Source organism: Pteronotus mesoamericanus, unplaced genomic scaffold, assembly GCF_021234165.1.
Source record: "Pteronotus mesoamericanus isolate MK-2021 breed Mesoamerican mustached bat unplaced genomic scaffold, CSHL_Meso_final scaffold_167, whole genome shotgun sequence".
Classification (NCBI taxonomy): domain Eukaryota; kingdom Metazoa; phylum Chordata; class Mammalia; order Chiroptera; family Mormoopidae; genus Pteronotus; species Pteronotus mesoamericanus.
The window spans coordinates 15205514-15216896 of record NW_026555308.1 but is presented as its reverse complement, the minus strand read 5'-3'; the positions used below and the strand labels follow the sequence as shown (position 1 = coordinate 15216896).

The window sequence follows — 11383 nt, the reverse complement described above, 5'->3', positions numbered from 1 at the left end:
TGGAATGGGTATTTCCGCATAAGGTCCTGGTGTGAAAATACGGTCTACCTGAAAATCTCTTAACTAAGCCTTCAGGTCATTGTTTTACCTGTATTTTCATTTTTGCCACTTTATAAATTTGTAGCTCTTTCAACTCTCTTGCCTGTAGTTTACCCATCTTTCTACCCATTCCCACTTACCTATCCTGGGGAGCATTTTAGCAAGGCTACTTCAGTGCATGAAAAGTCCAATCCTTTTACTCATACCAATTTATACTACGTGAACAGGGATGTTTTCAAAACCTAAGTTACATGTTATTTATAGGAATATAAAAATTTTAATCTATTAAGGGAACTACTGCATAAGTTAAAATACATTAGAAGAAATTATTAAACCATTAAAATTTGATTTTCAAGGAATATTTAATAAGGTAGTAACATATGCTTTTCTAACATATACTTTTGTATCACAGAAGCTAAAATCAAACATGTTGTGCACTGGGTAAAAATGGTCTGCTTTATGTGTATACACTGAATGCAATTTAAAAAATACTGTAATTTTAATTTCAGGCTTTGGAATTTGTATAGGTGGTGCCAGTGTTCTCTCCTTTCTTCATATGGGAAAAAAAAAAATTCCTCTGAATATCATTTGAAGCTAGGACAAACATTCCATAGCTGTATTCTTAGGATCACTCTGTAGAATCTTCATGATTCAGACAATACCAGGGAAGCGTCAATTCAACTTTTTAGAGAAGACATTCCAGCTCGCATGATTTCATCAACCAGGAGAATGTTGGAGGCAATCACAGTGCTGACAAGGGGGGAAAAATATCAGATTTCAGATATGAACCCTAATTCAACTCAGTATCAAACTAAACCATGCAAATTACATTCAGTTAAAAATTTCCCCTTTCCCCTCCACACATAAAAGTCAGATTTCGTTTCTACACTTCGTTTTTTACATTACTCCAGGGGAGGGGGAAGAAAGAAATTAAACAGAACACATCAAATTAAAAGGGTATGGTGATTACTTAAAGGTTATTTTAGTTTTGCCTTTCCCAAACTTACCAGGAATGAAGAAGCTGTTTCTTTACACAGTAGTTATCCCATATGCCTGCTTCTGCTGCCACCATTGGCTCACCTGAAAAGTAATCCAGTAGTCTTAAAATCATATACAGTAGACTGTAAGATCAGAATGCTGTAAGAGTATTTTTTGTGCTTCTCTGCTCATCATTGATCACTCTCACTTCTTCCAATATTAACTATGGGAACCCAAATTTCCTCAATTAGTCCAGTTTTGTGCTCCAGACCATGACTACTGTGCACAACAGTACTTCTGATGAGTGACCAATGTGTATGTAGAAAACTTCAGCTGACAGGAATGCTCTGTTTGGTCACCAAATGTTTGAACATTTTGTTTTTCTGGACACATTCCCATTTGTCCATATGAACTTACACCACTTCAACTATAATCTGGCCAAAATGGGCTTATCATTTTCCTCATTCCGAAACCTTTTTTAACTTAAATGTAAATGATGCTATTGACATAAGTCTTAATTACACATGTCGACTGGACGTATCTCAGTTATCTCTTCCACTCTGTATTCAGGTAATTTGTGTTTTTACACTGGCCTAAGACCAAGGCTTTAAACAAAAGCTTTGGTCATGACATTTTGTTACATTTCTTCCCTTCTGCTAGCATTAATTGCTATCCTAAGCCTTTTTCCATCAGTGAATATGATCTAATGTATTTTCCTACCAAAGTCACTGATAAAAAATTGAGTAGACCCAATAGGAAACCTTTCTATACTAACCTGAACCACCACTCAGCAATATCAACAAATCCATACCCTTAGAAAGTATTCAAATGTATAGTCTATTCCCTTAATTACTTTATCTAGTTACTCAATTTCTGTACCATTATTTTAGAACCCAGTTTACTCACAGGACTAATGAGAAAATATATAGCAACTCCCCAAGATTCTTTTGATTCTTTTCCTGCCTTTACTCCATCTCTATTATCTAGTCTCTTACCTGTGTTCAAGTCCACACCCACAAGTTGACCTGATGCTGAATGTTCTGCTTGAACTTTAACTAGTGTTTCCTGAAGATCAAAACCAGAATTCTGAGCAAGAACCTAAAGCAAGCAAATTTAATTGTTTAAAATACAGGACCTAAGTATTGACAGTTAAGCACACAATAAATAGTATTTCCGATTCGTAATCAATAGAAAATCATGGTATCGATCCTAGTTTAACTTAAAAAGCAAGCCTGTAGTCAAGTACATCCCCTACACTGCAAATCCTCTTAAAATAATTCTCTATTGCCATCTGAAACCTCAGGTATTCACGTTCCTTTTTCTGAAGAACCATACATTTGGATGTTCTAGTGTAAGGGTGAAAACTGATCAAATTATTAAAAATCCACATTATCAAAAAGCTTTCACGTTCATCACCTGAATCATTTTGGTGTATTTTAGAAAATTGACTGTTAAAAGTAGTCAGACCTTGGGAATAATGAGCAATGCATCAGCAAATGCTTGAACTCCAAGCTGGGCCCTGCCCTTGATGCTGGGCTTATGTTTAATCAGGGCTTCTGCCATTGCCACTTCCACTGCACCAGCACCTGGAACTACACAGCCTGTTGGGTTGGGCAGGAGAGAAAGAGAGAAATGCTAAGCTACAAAGAAAACTGTAGAGTTACAAGAAAACATTTAAGTTAAAACACACATACATGAAAACCATTCATTTCTTTAGAATTCAGTATAACCACAAAAATTTTAACACTGCATTTGAAAGCAATACAAGCAACATATCAAATAGCATGATTTAACTAGCACCTGAAAGCTCTTTCACGCTCTTATTTGTATTCACTTCTAGTAATGATATGCTATGAAGACACGTGGCATACCATTATAGGCACTTTAAAGGGAAGACTTTACTTTTGCATGGTGTCTGGCTGTGTAAACTACGGACAAAAAGAACACAGTATTCAGCCATGCCTTTCAGACTAGCAAAAACAACAGTTTGAGTAAAGTGAGGATCTTACCATCATCAATAGCATTTTTAACAGCCCTCAAGCCATCTCTTATTGCATCTTTGATTTGAGTGAGCGTGTGCTTATTTGGTCCTTTGATCAATAATGTGACAGAGCGAGGATTGTTACATTTCTCAATAAAGGTGAATTTCTCTTCTCCCTGTGTAAAGAGGACATTTCAAAACACAAGACATGGTTGTACAAAGAATGATCAGAGAATAAATGATAAGTAATGTATTAGAAAACAATACTGACCACATTAAAACAATTTCTTAAAAAAAAAATTCACACACAGAGGAAATGTAACTTTCCACCAAAGAAGTAACATCACTACACATAAACCATCAAAATATATATAAACAAAGCATAAATATCATCCTGAGTTTGAATGAGTCTTTACTACTGAAGAATTCATGAGACAAGAAAGTTTTACCTTTTAAAAGAAAATATACTTACCAATGTATACTCATAGACAAGTCCTGCATGTCCCAAACAATCAGGATTTAGGTCATCAAAAGAATTTAGAGCTATCCCACCACAAGCAAGAGTCAGCCTGAAATATTGAAGTATATCAAGGAGAGAAGTGATTTTTATTAGTTATGTTGAAAGATCAATAACTTTTAGGATACAATCTTTCAGACTTACATACTAAAATTATATTTTAAAATATATTTTAACTTAAGCCCTTCCATTTACCACTCATTCAGATTCAGATCAGCTGAAAACTGGTCTTTTCTCCTAACCATCCACTTAAACCACTCTCAAGTCAGCAAACACTACTCAGATATGAAATCTAAAGATGGACAAGAGCTTTCTTGTATTTCTCAGAAATCCTTTGATGCTCTCTCAACACTGAAAGATATATACAATCTATGCCATAGTTTAAAAATAAAACAATGTTCATAGTGGCATTATTCATAATAGTGAAAAGGCAGAAACCCAAATAAATGCCCACTAAGATAAATGGATAAACAAGGATGTGATATTATCCATACACAGAATATTAGTCCTTAAAAAAGAATGAGCCATGGCTGATGTGGCTCAGCGGATTCAGTGCCGGCCTGCAAACCAAAAGGTCACCATTTCAATCCCCAGTCAGGAGGGCACACGCCTGGGTTGTGGGCCAGATCCCAGTTGGGGGTGTGCAGCAGGCAACCAATCAATTTGATGTTTCTCTCCCTTTCTACCTTCCTTCCTCTCTCTCTAAAAATAAATAAATAAAATCTATTTTTTTAAACAATGAAATTCTGATAACTACAATATGGATTAACTTTGAAAATACTATGCTAAATGAAATAAGCCAGACGTAGAAGGGCAATTATTATATGATTCCCTAATATGAGGTACCAAATTCTTAGACAGAAAGCAAAATAGTTTTTATGGAGGAAAGAAATGGAGAGTTATTGTTTAATGAGTAGAGAGTTTCAGTTTGCAACCATGAAAAAGTTCTGAAAACCGGTAATTGTGATGGTTGCACAACAATGTAAAAGTACAATGCCACCGACTTTTTTTACACTTTAAGAAGTACATAAAATGGTAAAATTTGTATTATGCGTATTTTATCACGGTATAAAGAAAATGCAAAAATAAGTGTGTGTGTGGGGGAATAATCTCAGTTAACTTGCATAGATTCTTATCACTCAGATAATCTGCAATCCGTACCTTTCCATATTTCTCTTTTTAGCTCTGCGCAGAGCTACTATGCCTTCTTTTGCAAGAGCATCTAAGGAAAATGGGTCAATTCCCTGTAACAAAGAAAATTTAGTTTCTCAATATATTTCTCCTGATAAATAAAAATGAATAGACTAGTTTATAAAGCAATATTGATTCTCACCTTTTGATTAATAACAACAAATCCTTTATCTGAGTCACCACAGACTTTCTTTTTTAGTTCTATTATTTTTTTAACTCTGTCTTCAATGAATTTTCTTTCGGCTTTTACTAGTTTCTCTCGCTCTTCTGCACTCTTGTAAAAAAAGCCAGAATTCACTTCTCTATTAAAAAAAAAAATAGGACCAGGGGGAGAATGTTATTTTTTGAGAGGATGAGCCAACAGTCTAAGGAACTGGGTTATTAGTCTTGATTTAACAATTATTCATGTAATTCCGCCTGCCCCTGGTATATTCAGAGTTTATTTCATAAAATTATATCAAACCCAATTGAGGCGTACTATTCATACAGTGAAGAAAGAAGGGACTTGACCAAAATGCAAGTTCCTCTGATTCTTGATTCCATTTCTAAGAAGATATAAACTCACGTTTTTTCATATTCTAATGACACATTGCATGTGAGAATGTAGGCATCTTCTACTCTTTTTTTCATATCAGGATGTCGTGCTCCATGGTCCAAAACAAGACCTCTGATTAAGCTGTTAAAACACATAAAAAATATGGCAATCACTTCATAAAGTATATAAACATCTAATCACTATGTTACACGCCTGAAACTAATATTGTCTGTTAACTATTACTAAAAATTAACCTAAAAAATAAAGTGTATGTGACTGACTTTTAGGTGGGATATAGCATATGCCAAGAAACGTAAAACAATGAATCGAGACTGTAAGAATAATTTTCACGCAACAAGCTTCACTTGAGTTATTTGAACAAGACTGCCAAGTAAAACCTAGGTAGGGTCAATTATGAAAAAGCAACATTCCAGAACATGACAAAAACCACTTATCTTGTACAGAAAGTTCTGCAGAGAAAATGTCTCAACTGGTAAGCTATCAAGTTGTTTTTAAATTCTTTCTGAAAACGTTTTCAAGCTAGATCTTTGAAATATATTTTAAAATTCCCCAACAGTCTCCTATTAGGCTTTGTACCCAACAGTTCAATAAATTGCAAACAACTGATATAGCTCAATTTTCTGAATCATTCTGATTATAAATACATCATACCATTAACTTCAAGAAGAAATATTACTAAGTAAATTACTCATCTAGGCAATATATATTAATTCTAGACAAAAAAAACCCAAAACCACACACACAAAAAATCGCCCCCCCAATGTGTTTTATAAAGCACCCGTAAATTTGTAAACACATTTTCTAAGTGTTTTACAGTATTCCACCACTTACCTTGTATCGGTTTCAGATTTATGTTTCATTTCCATGATCTCAACCATGAAGAGGTCAATAGGCTCATCTTGTTTTTTAATGGCCAATATGGAGTCAACTACAGCCTACAACAAGAGTATATCATTAAATGAATTTGAGTTGCACAAGATGCTTATGTTGTTTGTTGTAAAAAGAACTTTAGACAGATTCTCAACTTCAAAATTTTTTAAATTGTCTTTTTCTATGATCTAACAGAATACATTTGTAAAGGGCTGAAGTCATTTACATTTCTGAAATCTCAATGTCATTACCTAAAGAATCGCTGACATCCCTCCTAAGCTATTTTATTAAAAACGTTGTAAAAGAAGCTTTTTAATAATGTAACCTTCATTTTATAAACATTTTAACGAAAGCTCTGATTATACCTTTATAACCTGGTCAGGTATATGATTATTTTTGTCATCTTACATTTTTTTAGGGACACATATCAGGGTAATCATTGTCACAAAAATAAACCTACTTATTTCACAATATGATAATGTGAAGACTTTAGGGAGCACCCGATAATTGAAATTTGTAAGTGCACTAATGTTTCTAATATCAGGGGTTTTAACTCAACACATACCTCTGTTAAGACATCTGCAAGTTCAGCATGAACTTTAGTACGCAGAGATGTCCTGGCCACATCTATGAGTGTTTCTCTGTCCATCTCTTTGGTGACTTTGACTTGTTCTAAAAACTGAAGTGCCTTTTCCTTTGCAGCTTCAAATCCTTCTGTTATTATTCTGGGATGAAGACCCTATAATATAGAATTACAAAACCACCACTGAGTTTTTCAATTAGATGTAATATTTTACAATAAAGTACATTTCTGAAGATTTACACTGTATCATTCATTACCTTTAGTAAAATGTGCTGTCTTTCTGAATACATTTAAAAGGATAAATAGTCCTTTCAATGCAGAGGAAAAGGACAGACATTGCTTTAGCACAGAGTCAAAGCCAAGGGAACTATAAAGCACACTTGGGTGTTCACTGTGCCAACCACAAGGAACAATGACAAAAACTCAACGTGTCACAACCTACAGTCAATAGGACCATTGTATCTTTCCTACAGGTAACCTGAAATAAATTCACATCATTTAATAATAAAAAGTAGAAAGGGAGACTAAGTCTGCTTTCTGTCTTCCCAGGAAGTTCTTCCTTACATCAGACTAGTCTTCATTGAGGTCTGTTTTACTTTCAAACTACTCAGGGCTAAAAAAGTTGCAGAATTTTTATTAGAAGTTACATTTTTGGTTGGCCTTTTCCTTATAAATATGCCTAGTACCAAACATCCCATTTTTAGATCTCAATTATCAATCTACATTATAGAGAGATGTAAATCATATATGCAATGCGACTTGATTAAAAAAACCATTCAGGCCATGGAAGAAGGTTCCTTAACTTGACCAGGATCACAATAAATTTGTGTCAGACAAAGATAAAGACTCTGGTTCCCAAAGTTAGGCCCCCTGCTCTTCAAATTCTATATATGCCCTCAGGTACGATTAATACATCAATATGCATAAAGCTAAGATAATTTCTTATAAACGATAAACTATCACAAACACAAGAATCATGCATACTTCAGAAATGTAGAGGTCCGCCTGTTTCAGCAGTTCTCCAATGATTAGAACATTGGAAGTGGTACCATCACCAGTTATGTCATCCTGGGCTGTTGCTACTTTGGCTATTAAGGAGGCTGTTGGGTGCTGAATTTGCTGAAAACAGAAAAACAAAAGCACAACTTAAAACACTGCAAATATACCTTAAAATGTGTGAAAGCCCTCAAGTGCTATGTACATAAATTGCTTAAGTGTTCAGCTACATACTTCTTTAGTTAAAAATCACCGTTATTTTGCATTATCAGTTTCTGCCAATCAAAACATTTTCATGTGTGAATCTGTTTACTTCTCAAGATTATCTTCAATTTACTGGTAAGGAAATCTATGGCTCAAAGTTTACTTAAGGTGATAAAGCTAACAAATAACAAATATTTTCAAACCCATGCATGCCTCCTTATGACAAATTTAGGACACTTGAGGGAATAATCCAGGTGCCTTCTAAAATGAAAGCCCAGCAGCCCTCCAGCATTACTTGGCACTGACCAAACACAGGAAAAATCAATCAATCAGTGGATGCTAACTCACTGTATGAAAAGGCTTTGGAAGAACAAGATATTCATCAAGTCTCCACAGATTCTTAATTACAAAGGATTCAATGAAGGTCCCCACACTGCTTTTAGTTTTCATGTCTCCTTATTCTCCTTTAATCTAAAACACTTCCCTTGCTTTTATGTCTTTGGGGACACTGACAGTTTTTACAATCCAGCCCAGTCAGACTATCTCCTAATCTAAATTTGCTCTTGTCACCTATTTTTGACACTATACAGATGATACTGTATATACTTGTTTTTATAGGTTATTGTTAAATTGTAAATGTTTAATGTGCTCCTCTGTGTTTATCCTGTTTCACAATTTAAAAAAGTAAAAATAAAAAAGCCATGTAGATAATGGTTTCTTCTGACACTAAGTTTAACTATGACTCCAACTGTTCTCAGCTAGCATAGGCCACCATTTAACCCACTAAAAACAAACAAAAACTACACATTCTAGGTTAGCCAGTCATTACTGAAGGTACTTACAAAGACTTGGAAATGTTGAAGGCAAGGTACCCTACTATCAAAATCCTAAATTTTCTTTCTGAACTCAAAACACAGGCAAGTCACTTCCTTTTCTTGGATTTGAAGTGCTAGATTTAGGAAATTTAGAGATGTGTAAAAAGACTGATCCTCTCAATAATCTCAAATTCTGGGTCACTGGGACTTTTAAAATGGTTAAGCAAAGACTTTTCTCTCCCCTCCCGTTGGAGGTGGAGAGATGAGATGTAACGAAGAAAAACAGAATCGCTGTTTTTTTAAAAAAGTATAAACAACCCGCATCATTTTGCCTGATTGTGTCAATTGCTTAGTTTTTCAGATTTTATTAATTTTAGAAATTACAGTCCTTTAACCACAGTCTTAAATGTCAGGAGTAGGGATTCAAAAATAAGCATCAGACTCCAGGGCTCCTCACTGTAACATACTATACTGTCAGTACTGATTACAGTTTTTCTGTGCTCCCTCCACTGTCTGGAAAACTACCTGTTGAGAAGTAACGAATATGATTCCTCCTACCTTAAGAATAAGCAAGATCTTCCTACAAATTGAGTGTTACTGTGAAAAGCCAAGACGTTTTTGACCTAGTATAGCAGTCTCTCACCATTTCATGAAGCAGCACATTGCCATCTTTAGTAAGCTTGATGTCTCCAGCACCAGAAACAAGCCTGTTCAATGGGCAGAAATGACTCAGTGTGACTTTTTCAACGGAGACTCAATTGATTCCCATAAATGAGGCTTTACCCAGATCCCAAGGAGCTGGGGTCCTGGGGTTGGTTCCTCCCTCCCGGTAATAGGAATGGTGCAGTGCCCACGCCCTCCCGTCTGAGAAACAGTCTGCCGAATCCCCAGGGTCGCTGAAGTCCTAGAACATGAGGGAGCGCCGCGCACGCGGGCAGCTTTGTTTTCCGCGGAGGCTGCACCGACTACAAGAGGAAATGGCCGGGCCAGAAATCAGGCCCGAACAGGGAGAACGCGGGAAAAGGGGACGCCGCGGCGGGCGCGGAGGTGGTGGTCTCGAGACCACGACTCCCGGAATCAGGCCCGTGGTGGCGCGAGGTGCGTGATGCCCGCCCAGCCCTACCCTCCAGCCCCGCCTTACATCTTCATGGTGCCCTTAGGCCCCAAGTTCGTCCTTAGCACGTCCTGCAGTCCCCGGGCCGCGCTGATGTTGACCGCCAACGCTGCCTGGGCCCGGGCCACCTCAGCTTTGGGATTCAGGGTCTTCACAGCCGCCATAGCTGAGCCACCAAAAGAAAAGACCCGCACCAATAGATACCCAAAGCCGGCTCAGCGTGGCCGGGAGGCGCTATCCGGGTATTCTGGAAAAGTCGGTCGCTTCCCGCCCGCCCCCAGCGTGGCGACGCCCCGCCACCATTGGGCCGCGTGTCCGCCGGCGCCGCTTATTGGATCGTAGTCCTGTGGCCCCCCTGCTCGCGGGCTACGTCGCCATTGCGCACGCGGGGAGGCTGCTCCCCGGGCAGTAAGAGCTCGCAGGGCTCGAGTTACCAGCCCCCCTAGGGTCCATATTCGGCAGACCCGATCCGTAGGCGAGCTTGGGCTGTGGCCTGACGTACCTGCATTTTACTGGGGAACGGGCGATATTTCTGGGAGGTCTCTGACATTAGGGTGTAGGGTGGGCTTTCTTCATCCCCCACTCTCGCGGTTTATGCCTGTTACCAGCGTTTTCTTGACTACTGTGTGCTTGACAATGTTCTACATCCTGTGGGGGTACTGTAATGAATCTGATAAGGGCTGTAACTAAAAAAGGGGCTATGCAACAGACCTCACAAGGTTGGGGGTGGGATTGGGGATTGTTACATGGCAAGCCTGACGAGCTCAGTAACCAAAAATAAGCACATAGGATGGTCTGATGACAAATTCCGAACTGGGCAGGTCCCAGCAGTAGTCACATCCCAGGCCTATAGCTTCCTTAGCAAAGGCCCATCGTTACCTTAAGTGAGGTCTGGCCATTGATCTTATGCATCTAGGATGACATAGCTTAGAAATGTCTTTTCCTGCCTTTGGAAGACACAACAGTTGGCACTACAGGACCTCTCATTATCTTGTCCCCCTGAATATCATCTCTACATACTGTAAATGTTCACTGTTAACTATCCTGTATGCACCAATGTAAAAGAAATGTTTATCTATTTTGCCTGTTATCCAATCCTAGAGTTTTCCCTGTTATGCTTTCTCCCTCCTCATTAATCTACCACCAACAGATTTCATGTAACCCTCCTGCCTATTATTTTTAGATTATAGGGTATAAAATAAGCTGCAAAACTGCCCTTCTCTGGAGCCTCTCTCAATGTAGTGAGATTTTGCCTCCTGGTGTTATGTTGTCAGTTTGGCTCAGATAAACTCATAAAAATGAGTTTTTTAGGTTTGGACATTTCTTATATCAACAGGACCCTTGCCCAGTATCCTAGATGTTTTAGGCCTAGCGAAAATGAAGTGATGTAATACAAGGTACAGAGTGTTACATTCCTTTAGAAAGCTACAGGATTGGTGTGATGGCAGTTAAATCTTCACACTCAAAACACATTGTTGAGACCTTAGGCCCTCAAAGCAGGTTTGAAAACTCAAATTTGATGGAAAAATGGTGTCCAGT

At 37.7% G+C, this 11383-nt stretch overlaps 1 protein-coding gene and 2 non-coding genes across 3 annotated transcripts; all 3 read right to left on the bottom strand.

Moving 5' to 3' along the window:
* Positions 1 to 598: 598 nt before the first annotated feature.
* CCT6A (chaperonin containing TCP1 subunit 6A) lies at positions 599 to 10111 on the bottom strand. The gene is made up of 14 exons (XM_054589661.1): positions 9872 to 10111; positions 9374 to 9437; positions 7700 to 7834; positions 6698 to 6871; positions 6094 to 6197; positions 5272 to 5382; positions 4849 to 5008; positions 4677 to 4759; positions 3471 to 3567; positions 3027 to 3174; positions 2485 to 2618; positions 2013 to 2115; positions 1047 to 1119; positions 599 to 789 (listed from the first exon to the last, which is right to left on the bottom strand). Exons 1-14 carry the CDS (start codon positions 10006 to 10008, stop codon positions 717 to 719), a joined length of 1596 nt encoding a protein of 531 aa, XP_054445636.1. The 5' UTR covers positions 10009 to 10111; the 3' UTR covers positions 599 to 716.
* Positions 2840 to 2979, bottom strand: LOC129083943 (small nucleolar RNA SNORA15). Its single transcript, XR_008530516.1, has one exon. It is a non-coding gene; the product is annotated as a small nucleolar RNA SNORA15 (small nucleolar RNA).
* On the bottom strand, positions 6981 to 7114 carry LOC129083944 (small nucleolar RNA SNORA22). The gene has a single exon (XR_008530517.1). It is a non-coding gene; the product is annotated as a small nucleolar RNA SNORA22 (small nucleolar RNA).
* Positions 10112 to 11383: the final 1272 nt, after the last annotated feature.

Coding starts and splice junctions, on each gene's coding strand:
- CCT6A (XM_054589661.1), bottom strand. CDS start 10,008: ATGGCGGCTGTGAAGACCCTGAATCCCAAAGCTGAGGTGGCCCGGGCC. Junction 4,760..4,848: donor TTGTTGTTATTAATCAAAAG/GTGAGAATCAAT, acceptor TCTTTGTTACAG/GGAATTGACCCATTTTCCTT. Junction 2,619..3,026: donor TAAAAATGCTATTGATGATG/GTAAGATCCTCA, acceptor CCAACCCAACAG/GCTGTGTAGTTCCAGGTGCT.